The 23,869-nt window shown below is 39.7% G+C and overlaps 1 protein-coding gene across 3 annotated transcripts; it reads right to left on the reverse strand.

Annotated features, from left to right (window-relative positions):
• Positions 1 to 4,196: 4,196 nt before the first annotated feature.
• On the reverse strand, positions 4,197 to 23,384 carry ZFP37 (ZFP37 zinc finger protein). 3 transcript variants are annotated; one of them, XM_032164902.2, is made up of 4 exons: positions 23,197 to 23,384; positions 15,803 to 15,884; positions 15,374 to 15,508; positions 4,197 to 10,046 (listed from the first exon to the last, which is right to left on the reverse strand). In XM_032164902.2, the coding sequence occupies exons 1-4, from the start codon at positions 23,326 to 23,328 to the stop codon at positions 8,503 to 8,505; spliced, it is 1,893 nt and encodes a 630-aa protein (XP_032020793.1). In that variant the 5' UTR covers positions 23,329 to 23,384; the 3' UTR covers positions 4,197 to 8,502. The 3 variants fall into 3 exon arrangements, with proteins under 3 accessions (XP_032020793.1, XP_032020792.1, XP_032020791.1); XM_032164901.2 differs by having other exon boundaries at positions 15,803 to 15,887; XM_032164900.2 differs by having other exon boundaries at positions 15,803 to 15,929.
• Between the last annotated feature and the right edge of the window lie 485 nt (positions 23,385 to 23,869).

The raw sequence follows: 23,869 nt of genomic DNA on the forward strand, positions 1-23,869 counted from the left end.
GAGAGCTCCCTTACCTAAAGTTATGACCTTTGCAAGACAGCCTACATCTTGTGAATGAGCAAGGTGGAGGTATAAAGGCTCAAGGCAGGACACTTAGCTGGGGGAAACATTTACTCCAGAGCTCCTCTCCAGGTTGGCAAGGCTTCGTTAGGCTTGCAATGACATTTCAACTTCTTCCTCTGCCCAATCCTCTTTCTCTCCATTCCTTTCATGGGTGTTGATCTCTAATAAATATCTGATACCTCCAACTCTGTTATGATTTGGATATAGTTTGTCCCCACCAAAACTCATGTTGACATTTGATTCTCAATGTTGTGGTGTTGAGAGATGCAGGAGTAGAATAGTAGTTGTATGGGTTATGGGGGATGGATCCCTCATGAATGGCTTGGTGCTGTCTTCAAAGTGGTGAGTCCTCACTCTCATGAGACTGGATTAGGTCTCACAGCAATGAATTAGTTCCCATGAGAGTGGGTTGTTTTAAAGCCAGGACACCCCTCAGGTTTTCCCTTTCTCATGTATGCACTTCTCCTTTGACCTTCTCTGCCATGTTGTGACACAGCACAAAAGCACTTGTCAGAAGCCAGGGCCATGTCCTGGAACTTCTCAGCCAGCAGAACCATGAGCTAAATAAACTTCTCTTTATAAGAAGTTCTTTTCTTTCTAAATACCCAGTCTTAGACATTCTTTTACAGCAACACAAAAAGTAGTAAGACAAACTCAATTTCAACACCTGCCTCCAGGGAAGTGTAACACAATTTTATTGTGGTCAGATAACATACTCTGTATGATTCCAATTATTTTAAATATATTGAGACTTGTCTTGTGCCCCAATGTATTTCCTATCTTAGTGCATATGCCCTGAGCACTTGGAAAAAAAGGTATATTCTGCAGCTGCAGGTTCTATAAACATCAATTAGGTCAAGATCAAGGTTGTTGATCGCGTACTTCAGATAATCATTGTCCTTACTGATTTTTCTAACTGTTCTATCAATTTCTTAAAGAGGGATATTAAAATCTGCGATTGGCCGGGCATGGTGGCTCACGCCTGTAATCCCAGCACTTTGGGAGGCCGAGGCGGGCGGATCACGAGGTCAGGAGATCGAGACCATCCTGGCTAACATGGTGAAACGCCATCTCTACTAAAAATACAAAAAATTAGCCAGGCGAGGTGGCGGGCGCCTGCAGTCCCAGCTACACAGGAGGCTGAGGCAGGAGAATGGCATGAACCCTGGGGGGCAGAGGCTGAAGTGAGCTGAGATCCCACCACTGCATTCCAGCCTGGGCGACAGCGAGACTCCATCTCAAAAAATAAAAAAATCTCCGATTATGATTGTAGAATTGTTAGTATCTCCCTTTAATTCTTCCAATATCTGCTTCACGTACTTTGGAGCTCTGTTTAGGTGCATAGACACTTATGAATGTTATGTCTTTCTGTTGAGTTGATCCCTTTATCTTTTTAAAGTGTTCCTTTTTATCTCTGCTCATACTAACTATCAAGAAATCTGTTTTGTCTGACATGAATATAGACATTTCAGACATCTTATGCTTACTATTTCAATGGTATATCTTTTTCAATTCATTTACTTTTAACATATCTGTGGTTTTTAAAGTCTGGACGTTATAGAGATTGGGTCTCACTTTGTTAGCCATTGTGAAAATTTTTGTCTTTTAATTGAAATGTTTCGTCCATTAACTTTTAATGTAATTATTGTTAGGGTTGGATTTAGCTCTAACATCTTATTATTTCTATTGTTTGTCCCCTCAGATTTTGTTCCTCCGTATCTCTCTTCATACTTCCATTAGGAACTTTTGAATATTTGTAGAAGTTTATTTTAATTTATTTGCTGTGTTTTGGCTATACCTCTTTGCATTACTCCTTAATGGTTTCTCTACAGATTGCTTTATACATCCTTGGCTTTCACAGTCTACTTGAAATTAATATTGTACCATATCACATGAAATTTATTGTAAACTTGCTATAATATAGGTGTGCCCTCCTTTCATTATGTAAACTTGTCATATGTATTGCATTTAATACCTTACATTCCATATAAGATAATGTTTTGTTATAAATAATCTGAAATATTTTTAAAAATTTAAAAACAAAAACCAGTCTTTTATATTTATCAACATATTTACCTTTTCTGATACTCATCATTGCTTTCTGAGGTTCAATCTACTATGATTTCCTTTCAACGTGAAGAACCATAGAGTTCTCTGGGTATACATTGTTTTAGTTTTCTTTTATCTGAAAAATGTGATTATTTCACAGTCATTCATGAAGAATACCTTTTGCTGGATATAAATTTTGAGGGTGAAGGTTTTTAAATTCAGTTTTGTTTCTTTCCTATAAGAAGGATACAGATACACTATCCTCTGGCCCTTGTAGTCCTTGATGGTAAGTCACCAGTCATTTTTACTGTGTTTTGAAATACATTTAATGTGTAATTTTTCTTTGTCCTTGATGATTTTCTTTGGGTATTTTGTTGGTTTCTTTTAAGACAGGGCCCCACTCTGTCATCCAGGTTGGAGTGCAGTGGTGTGATTTTGACTCACTGCAACCCCTGCCTCCCAGGCTCAAGTGATCCTCCCACATCAGCCTCCCAAGTAGCTGTAACCACAGGTGTGCACCACCATGCCTGGTTAATTTTTTTGTATTTTTGATAGAGATGGGGTTCCACCACGTTGCCCAGGCTGGTCTTGAACTCGTGAGCTCAAGTGATCCACCCCTCTTGGTCTCCCAAAGTGCTGGGATTTCAGGTGTGAGCCACTGCACCCAGCCCAAGGATTTTCTTTTTATCTTTGTGTTTCAGAAGATTGACTAGGATGTGCCTTATGGGGTTTTTTTTCCCACATTTATCCTGATTGGAATTTAGAGATTCTCAAGTCTGTACATTTATATTATTCACCAAATTTGGGGAAATTTCAACCACTATATCTTAAAATATTTTGTGTGTCCTATTCTCTCCTCATGAGATTTCAACTACAGTTATGTAAGACATTTTCTTATTGTCCCAAAGGTCACTGAGGTTCTGTTCATTTCTTCTCATTTTTTTTACTCATTTGTTTGGGTAATTTCTACTGATCTATTTCAAGTTAACTGGCTCCCCTGTCATTTTTATTCTGCAGGCAAATTTATTTGGTGATTTTTTAATTTCAGTGTATTTACAGTTGTAGAATTTTCCTTTGTATTTCTTTGTAGTTTCTATTTGTTTCATTGAGTTTTTTAAAAACTACATTCCTTGTGAGAATATTTTTTAAATTTATTAAGCATAGTTAAAATATCTACCTTAATATTCTCATATGCTCATTCCATCACCTGGATTGATTGTCTATTTTCTTGAAATGGGGGGTTGTATGTTCTTAATTCTTTGAATGTCAGGCAATTTTTAAAAGTTGCGTCCTACATAACATGAATGATTAAGATGTGGAGATTCTGGACTCTGTCTTGCTCCTCTGCAGAGTGCTAATGTTTTTGCTTCATTAAATAATGAACTTAGTTAAACTCAAACTTCAAATGCTGTCTCTAGGCCAGCAGCACAAATGAAAGCTCAGTTCTTTTGTCCTTAGTGTATCCTATGCATGCATAGCTCAGGTGTCATCCAGAGACTTGGGCAGTTTATGCACAGAATTTGGGCTGTCCACTCTTTGAGTTCCTCTTTTCTGAGACTCTTCTCTCACTTTGCAGTGACTGTGGTTGCCCTGAACTTTGTCCTATGGTTTTTCATGTCAAAAATATTTTTTCTGTCAAATTATCCCCCTCTGTTACACTAAATTCAGCCAATCTTCAAGCAAACAGCCTTAAAAATGTGATCTAACCCCTTTCCATTCCTTTCTTCCAAGATTCAACTCTTTCACATAATATGCCTGCTTTTGTTCATTCTTCAGTACCACTGGATCATTGGGGTGTGCGTGTGCGTGTGTGTGTGTGTGTTTGTGTTTTGTCCAGAGTTTATAGTTATCTGTGGGAGGGCCATGCCCAGTAGGAATCCACTTGGCCATATCAGAAATGTTATTACTAAAAAAAAATTGATTCATGAAAATATAAAAATTGTTTAGAAAAACACAAAACTTACTCTTAAACCCACGATCCCAGAAGAACCACTAGCCACATAATGATAATATGCATTTTTCATCATATGTATTTGTGTGTATAAACAATATCTATATTTAAATTAAAATCCTAATGTGCATACAGTTTTGTAACCTGTTTTTTATTCAGTATTTTAGATGCTACAGGTTGGTTTGTACAACATCCATTTTTCAATGCCCATGTCTCTTTACTTCCTTTACTATAAAGGTTAAGAAATTAAAGATTTGGCCAAATGTGGTGGCTCACACTTTTAATCACAGCACTTTGGGAGGCCAAGGTGGGCAGATCACTTGAGCCCAGGAGTTTAAGACCAGCCTGAGTAACATGGCAAAACTCTGTTTCTACCAAAAAAAAAAAAAAAAATTAGCTTGGTGGCATGCACCTGTAGTCCCAGCTACTAGGAAGGCTAAGGTGGGAGGAGTGCTCAAGCCTGGGAGGTAGAGATTGCAATGAGCCAAGATTGCACTACTGCACACTCCAGTCTGGGTGACAGAGACCTTGTCTCAAAACAAAATAAAACAAAAAAAGAAAGATTTGATTTCCTCAAGCCACCTGAAACTAGGTGTGGTCATGTGACTCATTTCTGGTCAAAAGATGTGAGCACATTCTTCTAGAAGGGGGACTTTGTGGAAAATTTTAATTTTCTTCGATATTGGATTACTCACTTGATGCCTGGAGATGCATCACTCAAACACATTCCTGAGAGTAAAACTAATAATATAGAATTATTTGTATCTTCTTAAATATAGTTTGAAATTGTGGTTTTTAATGTCATATTACTCAATTTTTGAAGGTATCATGCTTTAATCAATTAATTAGCAATGTATATGCTATTTCTCTCTGTTCTGCAATAAATATTATAGTACGCCTTGATTGTGCAACATAGAATAGATTCCTCGATGTACTGCTGACCATCATAAGGCTTTGATGTACACTGTCAGATTTACATTTTGGTAGGTTGTACAAACTTACACAACTACCAAATGCAGTGTGTGACAGATTGTTTTCCACTTCTCACAAATGTAATTATTTTTTAAAATCTTGATTTAAAAAAAAGTTTCCACATTTTTTCCTCTTCATGTCAGAGTAGTTTAGCATCTTTCTCTTCCCACACCCTCAGATTCTAAAAGATATATGCCTGGAATGCTCTTCCATCATATATATATACATGGGTTGCTCTTTTTACCCTCTCTGGGTCTTTGCTTTTGTCACCAACTAAGTAAGCTTACTGCCTGCTTCCCATCACTATGTTTAAAATTGCATTCCCCAACACTTCCTTCCCCTTCCGTGGTTTGCTTTTTGCCATCTGATGATCTGTTATACTTTATATTGTAGTTGTTTATTTATTGCCTATGTCCTCCTCTAGAATTAAGGTCTATGAGAACAGGGTTTTGTTTTGTTTGTTTGCTTTCTTTTTGTTTGGTAGACTGCTGTATCTCAGGCACTTAGATAATCATATCACTTGAATAAATATATGTTTCAAAACTGTTAATAATAATTTACTTTTATGCCCCTTCATTTTCTTAAAGAGGATCTCAAAAACAGTTTAAAAATAATTTTTAAACTTACTTACACAATGATTTAGATTAGTGGTTCTCAAAGGATGGTTCCCAGACCAGCAGCACAGGAATCCACTGGAAACTTATTAAAATGCAAATTCTCAAGCCCCACCCACAGGGTTTCTGATCCAATAAGTCTGGGACGAGGCCCAAGAATTTGCATTCTAAAGTCTGTGTTTTAACAAATCATTTAGGCAATTTTCATGCACACGAAAGTTTACGTATCATTGACTCAGACTTATCTCTGTGTGTCTGTTTTCCTATACTAATCTCCAACTATATTTAGACATCCTTTCCTCATTCATTGATGCTAACTTTTAATTAATTTTATTACAGCACAAAATGGCTTTCAGCATTCATCTATACCATTCAGGCATACCCATAATTCCCACTGTCTCAGGTGTGGCAATACTATGGGTTCCCCAGGACATGTGGAAATTCAACATAGCCATAACCTGCAACTGTTTCATCCTTCTAAAAAGTGCAGGCTTTCTACAGCTCTAGACAGTGATGACTCATTCTATGCATAGTGCTATATTTCCACTTGTTAAGAAGTTACTGGTAGAAATGGCTTTCATATTGCATTTTCTTCCCATGCGATAAATAAGTTACTTGGAAATGAGGGAATATATTCATGAGTTGAGGTTTCAACCCATGCACGTACGTGTATGCATGTGTGCACATGCACACACATGAACACATATTCCATTCTCAATATATTATATTAACACATTATAATTCTCTGAAATGAGGTCAGGAAGGAAGGAGCTTGAATGATAAATATTTGTAAAGATGGCATTTAAGCACATATTTCTTTAGGGCCTATTATTAATGCTAAATTACTGTCTAGGTGAAATATTTACTCAATAGAATTGAACATGACTAGACAAGTCCTGATTACTGCTCATATGTTAGTTCTGAGGAATAAATGAAATAACGTAGTGATTGTGCTTTAAAAAATATAAAAGATAACATGCCAAATTATATTTTATATTATGTAAATTAATATTGTATTAAAATAAAGGTATGATGTTTTTGAAAAACATTTCTGTACTTATGTCTCTGCTTTTAGTGTAACAACTTAGATTTTAAAATAGTTCAGAAGTTTTGTGGGTTTTTTGTTTTCTTTTTTTTGAGACAGAGCCTCACTCTGTTGCCCAGGCTGGAGTGCACTGTAACCCCCACCTCCTGGGTGCAAGCAACTCTCTTGCCTCAGCCTCCTAAGTGGCTGGGATTACAGGGATTACAGCATGCCCAGCTAATTTTTTGTATTTTTAGTAGAGATGGGGTTTCACTGTGTTGGCTAGTCTGGTCTCAAACTCCTGGCCTCAAGTGATCCACCCACCTTGGCCTCCCAAAGTGCTGGAGATTACAGGCATCCACCACGCCTAGCCAGAAGTATTTTTAATCTATGGCTCAAGAGTAAAAAAAAATCCAGGTATGCAATGGTAAATAGGTCTCCTGTGACAGTCCAAGTTGATGCATAGTACCTTCTAGAATGCATGCTGCACAATGATTCGAGGCCAACTCTGGGTTCACTCAGAAAGAGTACAGTGATCCAGTAAACAATACCCAATATTGAGTGAGAACAGAGAGGGGTGACATTTGTTTCATTTGAATTCCCTGATTGAGGTGTTTGTGTGTTAGTTCTTTGAATACGAGATAAAATGGGGTGATTATTCAGAAAATCACTTTCATTCACCTGCAATGACAATTCATCATCAGTCTGAAAAAATGGCAAATGTAGAAACATAGTGCTGTTATAATTCACTATGTTAATGAAAGAATTTGTGTTTGATAGAAAAAGTCTTTATGAATTCAACATCAAGTTTCATACTATATACTTGAGATTCATCATCATTCATGAATAAGCATACAAAGATTTTAACTCTGTCAAACAACATTGTGGAGAGGCTCAGTGACAACCTTAAATAATGTTGATTTATGCATATTAAAATATTTTAATTATAAAAATAATACATGTGCATGATTTAAAAATCCAAATATACAAGGAAGTCTTGTTCCTATCCTAGACTCCAATCCTATACTCCTGTGCCCAATGGCAACCACCATGAAGTTTATTCTGTATTTTTTCAAAGTCTATTCACATACAAATACATGTATCTATGCATACAAAGATACATACACATACAGAGATAAGAGACAGAGGTTAAACAAACATACCCTTTTGTACACAAAGGGGAACATACTATATACATGGTTCAGCAACCTGCTTTTTTACACTTCACAATATATCTTGAATATCACTCTCTACCAGCACATTTGTATCCTCAGCTGCTTTATTTTCTCTGGTTTTCCTGTTAACATTTTTTACATACGTAACAACCCTTTTAAAAAGATTTCTGCTGATGCAGAAGCCAACATAGACATTAAGAAAGAGCTGGGTGAAAATGTCGAAGAGGCTTATACAAATGGCCACAATTATTTACATAAGGCAATAAACAGACATGCAAATTCAACTCTAATATATGGTGCTTAAGTACAAAACAAGAAGAAACACAGGAACTGTCAGCATATATAACTTGTTTCTCCATTGCTTTGAATATTCAAATTATTCACAATTTTTAAAGCTTTCAATTTCAATCTGAACATGTAGATCATTTATAATAATTGAGTATTGTTAAAACAATATTTTTTATAAAAGGTTTTGTATCAAGTTTAAACCCTTGTTTCCATCCACTGATTCTATATGAAGATCCATTTTCAAAGTTTCTCATGTACAACAAGGTGTGACATCTTGCTAAAGGCTTTCTAACACTCTTTAAATTCAGCATATTTCCAAGGTTCAACAAAACCTTAAATTTAGTTAACAAATTTCCCACATTAACTTCACTCATGAGATTTCTCTTCTGAATGAGTTTTCACATGTTTGGTTAGGGATGCATTTTGTTTGAAAGTTTTCCCACATTCATTACATTCATAGGGTTTTTCTCCAGTGTGGGATCGCTGATGTATAACAAGCTGTGACTTTGCATTAAAGGCTTTTTCACATTCGTTACATTCATAAGGTTTCTCCCCAGTATGAGTTCTCTGATGTACAATGAGGTGAGACTTTTGGCTAAAGGCTTTCCCACATTCATTACACTCATACGGTTTCTCTCCAGTATGAACTCTCTGATGTTGAGTAAGGCCTTCAATTTGTTTAAAGCCTTTCCCACATTGATTACATTCAAAGGGACTTTCACCTGTATGAGTTCTCATATGGTAAGTAAGAGATGAGCTATGTCCAAAGGCTTTTCCACACTCTTTACATTTATAAGGTTTCTCCTTAGTATGAGTTCTTTGATGTATAATGAGGTGTGACTTCTTGCTGAAAGCTTTCCCACATTCATTACATTCAAACGGTTTCTCACCTGTATGAATTCTCATGTGTTTAGTAAGGGATGAGCTATACTTAAAGGCTTTTCCACATTCATTGCATTCATATGGTATTTCACCTGTATGTGTTCTCACATGTTCGGTAAGAGATGAGTTATACCTAAAGGACTTCCCACATTCCTTACATTCATATGGCTTCTCACCTGTGTGAGATCTCACATGTTGAATAAGGTTTGAGCTGTGTCTGAAGGTTTTCCCACATTCAGCACATTCATAGGGCTTTTCTCCAGTATGAATTCTTAGATGGTCAGTGAGTGCATGTTTATGACCATGGGCTTTGCCACACTGAATGCATTCATATGGTTTTTCTCCAGTGTGAGTTCTCTGATGTACAACAAGGTGTGACTTTTGGCTAAAGGCTATCCCACATTCATTACATTCATATGGTTTCTCCCCAGTATGAACTCTCTGATGGTCAATGAGTCCTTGTTTATGGCTGAGAACCTTTCCACATTGATTACATTCATAGGGTTTCACACAAGCTTGAGGTTTTTCATGCTTAGTAGATGAGCTAAGGCTGGATGATTTCTCATGTTTCTCTCTAGTTTGAATTTTGTCCTGTTTAATATGGGATGAGCTATGACAGCATAATTTGTCATGTCTTTTGCCAGTTTTGTTACACTTATCAGATGAGCTATGGTTGGATAATTTCTCATGTTTCTTTCCAGTTTGCTTTTTGCCTTTCCTTGTATCAGATAAGCTATGGTTGAATGACTTCTTGTGTTCTTTAGCTGCATCAGATTTCCTTTTTACACAGTTTCTTGAGTGATCAGGTAAATCTAAATTCTGTTTGAAAATTTTTCCACATGACTCAAATTTAAGAAGCCTTTTCTTTGAAGGAACATGTTTTGTATGCAAATTATTTTTTTTCCCCGGTGAACCACAGTCATTGCCATTCTTCTTAGCTTGAGTTTTCTTCTTGACTACAACTTCCCTGAGGAGTTTGTTTTGAGATTTCTGGTTATTTTCAAGCTGGTGATCATCTAGCTGGACTTCTAAAATGGAATTCAGTGAGATATTCTTGTGAATCTTTGTACTCTTATATTTTGGAATAAAACTTGTAAAGAAATGACCTGTTGTAGGGTTAAATTTTTATTCAAGCCTGGTATACCAATGTGAATGAAACAACTAGGGTGAATGGACTTGAGGGGGAAAATGTTGAAGTAAAAAGAGGTGGGAAAAGTGACAATAGTGATTTTTTAAAGTTTTTGCTGCTTAAAAATATGAGTGTGCAACCTGGGATAGAAGATGAAATAAACACGGGGAGAAGTGAACAGGGAATACATGGAGTTAAAAGAGCTTATGATTGTAGATGATACTTTCTGAGGTTTCTTATAAGCCCAAGCTGCCCAGTTCTGATAACTCCCAAGCTGGCCATAGTATATTGCTCCTGCAGCCTATGTTGCCCCAATTCTCCATGGGCACAGTTGGAGACAAATCTGACTCAAACCAAGATGTCCAGCAAGATTCTTTCTTCTAACAAATTTGACTCCAGTTAGTCTCCACTTGGTACTTAAATTTAGAAATTATATAAAGCAGGTATTAGTAAGCCATATTTTCTCTACGTAAACAGAAAGCTCGTCAAATCAAAGTATGAAACATACACACACAGAGAAGCAGAGACATAAGAACTGTGTCTTTAAAGATATCATTTGCACAATTTCAATTCCCAATGGCTTCCTGGTTCCTTTCTAGTTCCTATTTCTAGTCCCTGGTGAGGACTGGGTGAACTATCTTGCCCTTAGCTTGTAAGGGATATACCCATGTCCTTATCGCAAATTCCTGCATTTACTGAAGCTAGCTAACATAAACTTTTGTTATTATATCCAAAAGAGCCAGAAAAGAAAAATAAAGTGAGTCCACCAAGAAGTACTGATGAGCTGATAAGTGGCTGACAGAATAAATAGGAAGGTTATCCACTTTATACTACTCATGGTGAATTTATCTTGTAGTGCTTAGATCTTTTCCTGCTGACATATCTTTTCCTTTCCATTGCTACCGCTGAAATGACCCCTAAAATTATATTCTTGTACTTTAAAAATCTCTAGTTTCTCTAAATTACCTGATGCTTTCATCAAATGATAAAATTCATAGTAATTAGCTTAGCAAACAAACTTTACTCAATCTGATTTATAGTGTACATCCAAGCTTGTTTTGTTTTCCAGTAGTTTGCTATGGTATATATATTTGTTCTTTTCAGGTCATTCTAATTGTCAATTATAAATTTTTAAGTTTATTCCCAGCTCTAAGTGGTTGCTCACATTCTTTCTGCCATACATTATACACTTACACATTTTGAGATGTTTTCTTAATCCCTGCTTCCCTTCTCTGAGACCATTACCCACACTGAAAGCTGTGGGCCACTATGTTTGTACTACATAATCCAAATTCTGGCTAAAAACAATTGACTGGACAGTGGTAAACACCAGGTAGTGCAATGATATTCTTTTGCCTAAGAACCTGAAATTGAAATTTATAGACTTCTGTTAGCTAACTATGGATACTACATGTATAAAAACCTATAATCTTAAGAGCTGGGGCCACCATTTAGGGGTGTCATTTTTCAGCTACATGCTATATGCATGGAATAACAGAAAAAGCTTCAGAGTGAGAATTACACAGTTTTAGAGAGAAGTGGATATAAAAATCCCCATGACTTCAGAGAGAAAGAAGCAGGAAGTGAATAGCCACCTTGACAGTAAAGAAACATTACACTGAGAAAGTGAAAACTGGACTCAAACTGAAAAGAGTTATGGTATCTGAATGGATAGAAAGGAAATATTATTACTTTTGTAAAGGACATTAGAGAGATTAATTTCCATGTTGCAGAAGATCAGTTTTTGAAAAATAAAATATCTATCTATATATATAGTCAGATATAGATCTATATATGTATAGACAGATATATATCTACAGATATAGACAGAGACATATATATATTAGGGAGTCTAGAGAAGTGCAGTTGCTGGCTGCTTTTTCATTTAGGAAATTTTAAGTGATGCAGAGAGTATAACAAACTTTTAGGTACCATGACAAGGCTGCGTCTTTCTTTTTTTTTTTTTTAAGATGGAGTCTTGCTCTGTTGCCCAGGCTGGAGTGCAGTGGTGCGATCTTGGCTCACTGCAAGCTCCACCTCCCGGGTTCATGCCATTCTCCTGCCTCAGCCTCCCGAGTAGCTGAGACTACAGGCGCCCGCCACCGCGCCCAGCTAATTTTTTTTTGTATTTTTAGTAGAGATGGGGTTTCACCATGGTCTCGATCTCCTGACCTCGTGATCCACCTGCCTCGGCCTCCCAAAGTGCTGGGATTACGGGCGTGAGCCACCGTGCCCGGCCAAGGCTGTGTCTTTCAATGCCCAAGGATGATGGAAAACATGGATGAAAAATTTCCTTCTGGAAAGATAGGAATCAAAACTGAAAACTTTCCCCTTGACATGTAATATTATAAGAACCTTTACAATGATGAACTCGGCTGGTCCCAACTGATATCTGCCAGCAGGAAAAGACACAAGGTACTACAAGAAAATATCACCACCAAGGAAAGGAGGAGAATTTGAACAAGTAAATTGGTATAGTAATATGGTAATACCAGAGAAGAGTCGGGTCTGGAACAGCAATTGACTAAGGCTGGAAGTTTTTCTTGAATTTGAGACAGTAACTAAAACATAAATGCTAAGCTAAAACAACTGTAACTTCAGAAACAAATATGGAGCTCACTTGGCCCAGCAAATTATTGGAGAGAATAGACAGTCCTTCTTTGAAGAGCCACCTAAGCAGTATATAAGAATCTGAACCAGCCGGACGCAGTGGCTTAAGCCTGTAATCCCAGCACTTTGGGAGGCCAAGGCGGGTGGATCACGAGGTCAGGAGATCGAGACCATCCTGGCTAACACGGTGAAATCCCATCTCTACCAAAAATACAAAAAAATTAGCCGGGCATGGTGGCGGGCGCCTGTAGTCCCAGCTACTCGGGAGGCTGAGGCAGAAGAATGGTGTGAACCCGGGAGGCGGAGCTTGCAGTGAGCTGAGATTGTGCCACTGCACTCCATCCTTCCTGGGCTACAGAGCCAGACTCTGTCTCAAAAAAAAAAAAAAAGAACTGAACCAAGAAGAGAGTCATTGTGGCAATGATAAAGATTATTAAATGACTCAGGATTGCTTTTTAGCTGTAATTTAAAATGTCAACAAGAAAAGTAAGGATAGCCAAAACTGGAGCCATTAATGGATGAATCAGAAACTCCATTGAGTCTCTTCATTTGTCATTTGAAAGACTGGTTCCTCTGGTCTCAGGGAATTCATACAGTCTTGGACAATTCAGGGTCAAAAGAAACTTAAAAGACATAGCAGATATTCTGCTATTAATAATTTCGAGACTATGGTAACATAAATAATAACTGAATATTTTAATGTTTGGTGGTAACATCTAAGCTCAATTAAAGCTGGGCATGGTGGCTCACACCTGTAATCCCAACACTGGGAAGCTGAGGAGGGAGAATTGCTCGAGACCAGCAGTTCAAGACCAGCCTGGGCAACATAGCAAGACCCTGTCTCTATGAAAAAAAGAGAAAAAATTAGGAAAAAAAATGGATTTAGCAAATTTACCTAAGAATTGGAAAAATTAAGTATGAGATAATATGAACCTGATTTGTGTGATGACACTGAAAATTGAGAAAAAGAACCAGAAACTGAAGACAGGATAGTAACTCTATGGGAGACAGTCCTATAATCAGATACCCTGATAAAAACAGGGAAGATGAAAAGAACCTCTAATTTAGAGAGAAAGACAAAGCTTTCCATTTCTGATATCCTAAGAATAAGCTGTTGTGTAAGTAGGTCAAATATGAATATAAGACAAAGGAATTGGAGATGTCCACTTGGAAGTCACGAGTGTAGAATAAATAGCTTTTATTTGCACAATGAATAATCAGTACAATTTTTAAAAAGAACAGACGGTAGAAGACAAAACCTTAGGGACACCTCAGCAAAATGAGAAGGAAGAGAAGCTAGTAAGTAAATGATAAAGAAGCCCTTAGAGGATAAGATCTGATTCAAGTTGTACAATTCAAACTGGGTGAGTGAGAACTTCAAGCTAACAAAAATGATTAAAGTACGCACTGAAAAGTAAGCAGTGGTGACCTTAAAGTCAGAAATTTAGATAGAGGCATGAATTCTGTGAGATTTGACTGCAGGGGTTAAGGAGAAAATGGAAATGATGATGTGCTATAGATTATGGGTCTAGAGAATTTCATAGTGAAAGGAGAGAAACGGAAATAACTCAGGGCAGGAGCATCATGCCAAGAGATTTGGAAAGAGGGCAGATCTAAGAATGTCCAACTACATAGGAGAAAATTTGATACCCTAGGGTCTTGGAGTATGGGTGGAGAAAAGGAGAAAAGCTGAGGATATTAGGAAAAGGGAGGATGCTTTTTAAAAAAAGCATTGATTTATATAAGGGAAGCAGGAGTGGGATCGAGAACAGCTAAGAGGGTCACTGCTCCTTCTGAAGATTGAGCAATTGAGCATAGGAATAAGGATATGTGGCTATATGGAAGGGTCAGTTAGGCATCTGAGGGGCTGGTACTGAGTTTCAGAGCCCTGGTTTTCACCTTTTGTCCTACCACAACCTGACTGGTGTGACAGATAGTATTATTGTTTCCTATGGCAAGATTATACCTCCCAGCCCCTTCCAAATGCATAGCCTTTTGAATTATAGCACCCTTCCCAGTGGAAGGATTATACATTCCTACCATGTTGAACTCAGGAGTGGCCAGATGGCCTGCTTTGACCAATAAAATATGAGCTGAAAGGGATATCTACAACTTCCAAGCAGTGACTTTAAGAGTTACCATGTGGTTCCACTCACCCTTTTTTTTCCCTCTGCCATGAGACCAGAATTTGCCAAATGGAGAATGCTCTTTCAGCATAGGTCCCCAAATAAAGATAACATGGAATAGAGCTGTGGCTTGAGCAAGAAATCAATTTTTCTTATTGTAAGTAACTAAGATTTCAGGGGCTCATTCCTTCATGGAGCAAAACTGAGTGGAAACTGACTGATACAGGTGATATAACCAAACTCCCGTAGTTAAGACTAGCTCACTACTATAGCAAACCTCACATAGAACCTCTCATGTGAACAAGTTCATAAAAGGAAGAGATATTAGAATCTCTCAGGTTACAGAATCTTTGTAGTTCAAAATATTCTTTCCTCAGGAAATTCTGATTTTTTCTACTGAGATTTTCTAGTTAAGAAAGAAAGGTCTAGGATCTTTAAGAAGAATTTCAGAATAAATTACTCTCCGAAAAATTTCAAAGTTACAACTTACTTCCATCAGTTTCTTTTTGCTTGGATCTTGCTATTTTACTTGAACAACCTTGACTAGGTCTTTTTCCCTTCCCCAACCATGGTGCTTCTCCTTTTTCCAACTTGGAGATCATGTCTGGTTTGGGAGCTTGACACCCTGCTCATGAGAAATAGCAGAAACTGAGTGTTAGAACAACCATCCCAGAAATGAAGCCCCAGCATTTGTACTTCAGGGCCTAAAGAATACATGGCTTCTGGAATTTCACAATGTGAATGCCAGGTCAACTAAATAGACCTTCCATTTTGGAGGCAGGGGCACAAATACCCTGCCTAGTACCCAAAAGAGAAGAAAGCCCTTTGACCCACAAAAATGAAGGCCAAACTTATCAAGGACTCCAGAGAGAAGGTATCACAGTGGACACATTTTGAATTACAAAGGAATTGTTCTTACCCATTGAGGCTTGGTTGCTGTAGTTCACCAGCATCACATCATTATACAGGTTCCTCTGAGCAGGATCCAGTTGCTTCCATTCCTTCTGGGTAAAGGCCATAGTCACATGTTTGAATGTTACTGATACCTGTGATAGCATATTCCTGTTCACGCTAATGTTATCCACATTTGGTGAGTGATTTGGACAAGATAATAATTTGTTCTTACCATGACTACTCACTGTTGATCATGATATTATAAATGATACCTATTCTCTACTCAATTTTTCATTATTTTGAGAAACAAAAACCATATTAAGAAATGTCCCTACTGAGCTGGGCACAGTGGCTCATGCCTGTAATCCCAGCACTTTGGGAGGCTGAAGCAGGAGGATTGCTTGAGCTCAGAAGTTTGAGACCAGCCTGGGCAACATGGCAAAACTCCATCTCTACAAGAAAATACAAAACTTAGCTGGACATGGTGGTGCATGCCTGTAGTCCCAGCTACTCAGAAGGCTGAAGCAGGAGGATCACCTCAGCCCAGGACGTCAAGGCTACAGGAAGCTGAGATCACACCATTGCACTCCAGCCTGGCTGAGAGAGTGAAACCCTGTCTCGACAAACAGAAACATCCCTATTGTGAATTTCTTTATTCAAGAGGATAGAATCACGTGCATATCGGAGAAAAAGACAAATAGCCAAAAAAAAAAAAAAGAAAAAGAAAAAGAAAAAAGGAACAGAATCAATCTTTGTCTTCTCTTCTATAACAGGGGATGCTAAAAGGCTATTGAGCAGTATTTATAGTTCTGAGGTAGAAGAATTGAGACCCTTGATTTTTATAACCAGTCAAAAAAATCATTTATGGGCCAGGTGCAGTGGCTCATGCCTGTAATCCCAGCAATTTGGGAGGCCAAGGCAGGTGGATCGTGTGAGGTCAGGAGTTTGAGACCAGCCTGGCCAACACGGTCTCTATTAAAAATACAAAAATGAGCCAGGCGTGGTGGCAGGCACCTGTAATTCCAGCTACTCAGGAGGCAGAGGGAGGAGAACTGCTTGAACCCAGGAGGTGGAGGTTACAGTGAGCCAAGATCAAGCCATTGCTCTCCAGCCTGGGCAACAGAGACTCCATCTCAAAAAAAAAAAAAAGTCATTTATGTTTGGCAGCAAAAGTAAGATATTTTAGGCATGTAAGAATGCAGAAAGTACACTACCAGTGTTCTTTAGAAATAAAGGAGAAAGTTGGGGAGAAATAGAGGAAGCAGGAAGGGGAGGAGAAAGAGGAAAACAAGCAGAAAAAGAGAATGAATGATTTTTAAAAGAAGTAAAAATGGATCAGAATAAAAATTTCAAAATTGGGAAAGACTTAATATACAAGAGAGAGTTATGAAAAATACAACCAGTAAAATGTCTGGTTAAATCTAAGTAACTTGATAATGTGCTTGTACAACTGTTATGAAAGTATCCTTAAAATCAAGAGGTATGATATTAAAAAATAAGCAGAACCCTAACTAGGGGGGTGGGAGTAGGGAAGAAATTAAAGTATGTTGAAGTCCTCTTATTAGGCAGGTGGAGGAGGATGGCACAGCTATTGGAGAATTTTGATACTAATAAATATACATTCAAACATGTTTGTCTAACATTTAAAGATAATCCCTTATCCTTACAGACAACCAATTTTTTTTCCTTCTTTTTTTTGCAGTGGGGTGGGGGGGTAGATAAAGTCTCACTCTGTTGCCCAGGCTGAAGTGCAATAGCGTAAACATAGCTCACTGATGCCTTGAATTCCTGGACTCAAGCAATTCTCCCACCTCAGCCTCCAAGTGGCTGGGACTACAGGCATGCACCACCCATGCCTGACTGGTTTTTAAATTTTTTTGTAGAGACATGTTCTCGCTATGTTGCCCAGGCTGGGCTCAAACTCCTGGGCTCAAGCAATCCTTCCACCTCAGCTTCCCAAAGTGCTGAGATTACAGATGTCAGCCACTGTGCCTGGCCAGACCACCATTCAATTACCTGCAAAAGTAATCAATTTAACCCCACAGACCTCTAGTCACTGACTACCAATAATCTCCCATCATCGATTGTCACTGGCCTTCCAATCACTGAGCTGATACAGACAGCCTTGCCTAATTACTGGGCCTATAGTTCCAAAATGACTGGGTAAAGCAAACCTCCCAATCAGTAGCAGCAGCAGATGTCCCCAGTCACTTGCCCCCACCGACACTCCAATCACATATTCTCACAGGTTCCTCAACCAATGATACCCACAGGACACATGGTAATCTATCTCCCATTAGCCCAAATCCCTTATCTTATCAATCCCCAATCACTGACACCAACAGAATTCTCAAGCAGTGGCCTTTATAGAAACTCTAATTACTGCCAGCAAATTCCACTCCTCCCTCAACCTCTTTAGCCACTCCCTTCATTTGCATGTTTTACCTGAAATCTACCTGTCTCCTGAGGGTCCTGCTTCCTTAGAGGAGCCTCAGAGGAGTGGAGGCTGTCTTTCCTGCACCACCCGCCTGCCTGCCATGACCCATGTACCTCAGGGTCCAAAGATGAGGTAAATGATTACTTTCAACCATTTCTCATTCTTCCTTCAAAATTCATAGCTTATTTATAGTATCACCAGGTTTTCAGCCATTAACCCTTCTGGGTCCAGTGATTTGCTAGGAGGACTCACATGACTCAGTATATAATTGTACTCATAGCTATTATTTATCATAGTGAAAGTGTACAAAGCAAAGTCAGTTAATCAGCATGAGGTAAAGTCCAGAGGACACCAGGCACCAGCATCCATGAGTCCTCTCCCAGTGAAGTCATATAAAACATGCTTAATGGGTCAGGCGCGGTGGCTCACGCCTGTAATCCCAGCACTTCGGGAGGCCGAGGCGGGCGGATCACGAGGTCAGGAGATCGAGACCATCCTGGCTAACACGGTGAAACTCCGTCTCTACTAAAAATACAGAAAATTAGCCAGGCGAGCCGGGCGCGGTGGCTCACGCTTGTAATCCCAGCACTTTGGGAGGCCGAGGCGGGCGGATCACGAGGTCAGGAGATCGAGATCACGGTGAAACCCCGTCTCTACTAAAAAATACAAAAAATTAGCCGGGCGTGGTGGCGGGCGCCTGTAGTCCCAGCTACTCGGAGAGGCTGAGGCAGGAGAATGGCGTGAACCCGGGAGGCGGAGCTTGCAGTGAGCCGAGATCGCGCCACTGCACTCCAGCCTGGGTGACAGAGCGAGACTCCGTCTCAAAAAAAAAAAAAAAAAAGAAAAGAAAATTAGCCAGGCGAGGTGGCGGGCGCTTGTAATCCCAGCTACATGGGAGGCTGAGGCAGGAGAATGGCGTGAACCCCAGGGGGCGGAGCCTGCAGTGAGCCGAGATCACGCCACTGCACTCCAGCCTGGGCGACAATGAGACTCCGTCTCAAAAAAAAAAAAAAAAAAACAAACATGCTTAATTCCTCTGGAAGTGAGTTATAATAACATGTATGAAATGTTGTCTACTAGGGAAGCTCATTAGAGACCAGTACTGCCTAAGGGTTTCACTGGGGGCTGATCAGGTAGGCACTCTCTGCCTGCATGTACAAAAATTCCAGACTCCCAGAAGAAAGCAGGTGTTCAGCATAAATCACACTGTATGTATTCTTTAAGCACTGGGAACTACTCTTAATCAGTTCCGGGAATGGTGGGATCCTTCCTGAAATCTAATTTCCCAGATGCCAGCAAAAAGCAGACCTTGCAGCAGGCCTAAGGATAGCAGTTTTTCACTTCTGTGTTAACTCTGTTCTGCAGTCATCCCACCCCAGTCACTGAAAACTTTAGCACCAGCTAAATTCCTGCCATCATGCTGCACTACCTCCATATCAATGTGGAAGAGCCATTCAACACCCTTGCCTCTCTTTTTCATGAGGTCAACAACATTTTCTCCACTCAAATTCAGCCACCTATTCATCAATCATCTGCACTTACACCTTGCCATCACTATACCACCTCCAAAAATCTCTAAGACATTCCACCCTCTGACCATCATTTCCTATCCTGCTACATTCACTCCAATAATTCTCCGAACTCATTGAGCCCTCTGATCCTAACCACTTTTTCAAAATCTTCCACCTTTACCTAGCCTTTCTTTCTTGTTCAGATTCCTTGTTCTAGCACCATATACAATCAATTGAAAACTATAAAGTTTTAACTTCCTTGATCCTCTTCTTCTCCACTGTACTCACCTATCAAAGCCTCGACCTTGGTTAAATCCAACTCTCCTCTTAATCTCTGCCTGCAACCTTGCAACTGAACATTGCAAGAGAAAAATCAAACTGTGTGGAGTGGACTAACTTCAAATTTATAACACATATGCCAAATGGGCATCTAATCCTGTCAGTAGTCCTACTACCTAACCCTAGAAAATACACATTTCCTTTTTCCTAGATGATTATTTTGAACATTCTCCTTTTTAACTCTGAAAACTCCAACATCTACTCCTTTCCCACTCTTGGCTGATGAATTTGCTTTATGCTTTCAAAGGAAAATAAATCCAAATGGACAAGAATTACCCTGTCTTGTTACCACCAATTCCATTAACCTGTTTCCAAACTCATATATAACATACCTTCTCTTCTGTTAAAATGGAAAGTCTTCCTTCTCTCACCTAAGGCCAGTTTTTCCATTTGTGCTCTCAATCCCATCCCCAACTGCCTTCCTAAAGACTTCACTCCTGCAAGTACCTCTTTCTCTTTTGTAACATCTATTTCTCCCTTTTATTTGGATCATTCCTATTGACACACAGAGTTGCCTTAATATCATTCATCTAAAGAAAACCCCCCTCTTGATTTCATATCCTATACAATGTCCATTGCTCTGCTTCCTTTACCAGCAAAACTCCTCATAAGAGTTGCCTATACTTGCTGTTTCCACTTCATTACCTCTCTTTCAACTCACTCTAACAGGATATTATCCCCTTAACTCCAATAAAGGAGTTCTAATCAATCAAAAAAACCATTGAGCTACATACTGACAAAATCAAATGATCTCTAGTCCTGCTTTAGGACTCAAAAGCATATATGACAATTGATTACTCCTATTGTCTTGAAAGGCTTTCTTCTCTATGCTACTTTGACACCCACTTGCACAGTTTTCCTCTTACTTCAATGGGCACCCCTTATTCTCTCTGTTGTTTTTTGTCTTCTACCAGACTTTCAAATGTCAGAGTACCCAGCCCTCTGTCCCTGGCTCTCTTCTCTTCCCTATCTGTCTTCTCTTCCTAGGTGACCCAAGCCAATCTTAAGGCTTTAAATGCCATCTTTATTGTGATGCTTTTAAAAAATCGTTCCCTAGCTCACACCTTTCTTAAGTTCCAGATTCATATATATAGTGGCTACACAATGTCTCTAGGTAGATGTGCAATGAGCATTTTGACATGGCCAAAATAGAGCCACTGACATCACCCCAGATCCCATTTCCATCCACCAAATCTAGTCTTTTCCACCACAACCCTTTCCATTCAGAAAATGGAATCACCATCCATCCAGTTCTTCAGGTTAAAAGTCTAGATGTAAATCTCAATTCTTCTCTTCCCTCATACTCCATATATCGACACATTAGTAAGTTCTATTGCTTATCTCCAGATGTATTCTGAATTTGATTTCATTTTGCTGCTACAACTCTATTCTAAATCACCATAATCTCTTGTCTTTGACTATTGCAAAAAGTTCCTAACTGACCTCCCTATACCTACCTACTCTTGCCCCTCTGCAGTCCATCTTCCATGAGGTAGCCATGGTAATCTTTTCAAGGTATCAATCAGAACAGGTCACTCCTCTGCTTAAACTCAATGGCTTCTCACTGCATCTAGAATAAAATCCAAATCCTTACACTAGCCAATAAAATCCTACATTATCTGATACCTTCCTACCACTATGATTCGCAGCTTTCTACTTTCCCTCTGACTGTGCTCCAACAGCACTAATCTTCCTTCTCTTTTTTAAGCACATCAAGTTCACTCCTACCTCAGGTCCTTCGCAGTTGATGTATTTTTCTTCCTGGAACACTCTTTCTTCAGATCTCTGCATGGCTGCCTCCTTGTGATGATTTATGCCTCAACCCAACTGTCATTTCCTAAGGAAAGCTTTCCATAACTAACCTGGCTAAAGTCATGCACTCCCTACCCTCAATCACTCTGTACCATATCATCCTCTTTTACTTACTTCGGCACTTATTAGTGTCTGGAATAATTTTATTTGTTTATATTTTATGATATCTCTCATATTTCTAGAATGTAAGTCATTGAGGGAGGGATTCTGGTTCTGTTTCCTGGTGACTCTCCAGCATTTAAAACATTCCCTGGTTTTGAGGACAAAGCAGGGATTGCAAAACAACAACAACAAACAAATAAAATAAAAAACACTCCCTGGCATAAAATAAATGCTCATCTTACAGACTGTCTGTTCCTACTGTTCCTGCAAGTTTTCAGTCACTGACACCTAAATACTCCCCAATCACTAACCTTCACAAACTTCTCCCAATTATGGATCTCTACAAGTTCCCAACTATCACTCTCCACAGAACAATCATTAACCTCCACAGACCTCCAATCACTGACCACCGAAGAACCCTCAATCATTAAATGCAGCAATCCCCTCAAACTCCTGACCCCCTTAGGCTTTTAGTCACAGAATCATAGAGGATCTCCAATCATTAATTCCTACTAATCACCTCATTACTCAAAGCACAGTTATTACTGCTAGACACCACCTAATTATTACCTGCATACATCCCCAGTTACCTTTTCTCCCCAGATGACGTACAAATCATCTACCTCCCCAGCGACACCTCAACATTGATTCCCCAAACTCCAACAGTCATATTCCCCCCTCACTGGCCCCCCGATTCCTCCATTACCCACTGACCCTCGAAGATACTGCTAATCAAACTTCCACAGACATCACTGTCACTGACTCCCAAGCCCCAATCTCTGATGCTCCCAGATGCTCCCAATCACTGAATTTCCCAAATCCTAACATTGACCCTTTTTGATAATCCAGGCTCTAACCACCACAGGCACCCACAATCGCTGGCTCCCATAGACATCCCAAACCGCCAACCCCCACGGTCCTTCCCTATCTCTGACACACCACAAAGCCTCCATTTCTGATCCCCTTCCAAACTCTGACATTCAGTGACTGCCACAGACGCCTCCCCATCATTGTCTCTGCAGATCCCTCCTAATACTGATATCCTAAAGCCAAATCATTAACCCCACAGATAACTCAGAACACCGACCTCCCAAGAGACCATCAAGCATCGATTCCACCAATTCCCAAATCACCTATCGTCACAGACTACTCCAATCACTGCCCCTCAAGTAGACCATCTCTGACCGCCAAAACACCCTGCCTCATCACAGCTCTCACCGCGGCGCTGGCCTCGGGCTCGGACACAGCCATCTCCAGTGGTCGCCCGGCCTCTTTGGTCGTTCCCGCACTTCTCCTCCGGTCCACGGTCTCTGGCTTTGTCAGAATCTGGTCGCAGCTGGAGACCGACATGGCGGCTACCCGGAGGGCGGCCTTAGCGGGTCCGGCAGCTGCGATGGCGGCTCCCTTCGGTAATAGCGCACGGGCGCGGCCATCTTGGCAAAGACCCAGCCGTACAGCGGAAGTGCGGGGACTTCTGGGACAATTAGATCGGGAGGTGGAAGCTGGCGAGGGCGTAACTTGCAGGGTGCAGGAGTGATGCGATCAGAGCGAGCCGGAACCCGGTTGCGTTACGCACTGCAGGAGTGACCTGGGCCTGACAACCCACTGCCGGCGTTCGGGTCGCATCACTGCCGGAAGATATTTTACAGAATTTGGAATTGCTTTTCCGAATACATGTCAGTGCCGCCAGCGGCTAGAAGTCCGGGAATCACAATGCTTAGTGCGGACTTCAGAAAGGTGGGATGCGAGAAATTGGAAGTAGAACGGAGAAAAGCCTGATCGAACAAATAACATTATTTTATAGGGAGAGGACGTTAATCGTTGAGATATACGATAAATCTTTTCATATATAGTATAAGAACAATAAGAAAAACTGAAACAGAAAGTTAAG

This window comes from Hylobates moloch, unplaced genomic scaffold (assembly GCF_009828535.3).
Source record: "Hylobates moloch isolate HMO894 unplaced genomic scaffold, HMol_V3 SCAFFOLD_10, whole genome shotgun sequence".
Classification (NCBI taxonomy): Eukaryota; Metazoa; Chordata; class Mammalia; order Primates; family Hylobatidae; genus Hylobates; species Hylobates moloch.

What these genes read in the sequence shown, in the direction of transcription:
- ZFP37 (XM_032164900.2), bottom strand. Translation starts at nt 23,328, where the DNA reads ATGTCGGTCTCCAGCTGCGACCAGATTCTGACAAAGCCAGAGACCGTG. An exon ending in AGCCCGAGGCCAGCGCCGCG is followed by an intron (nt 15,930 to 23,196) that starts GTGAGAGCTGTG and finishes ATGCTATCACAG; the next exon opens with GTATCAGTAACATTCAAACA. An exon ending in GCAAAAAGAAACTGATGGAA is followed by an intron (nt 10,047 to 15,373) that starts GTAAGTTGTAAC and finishes ATTCCATTTTAG; the next exon opens with AAGTCCAGCTAGATGATCAC.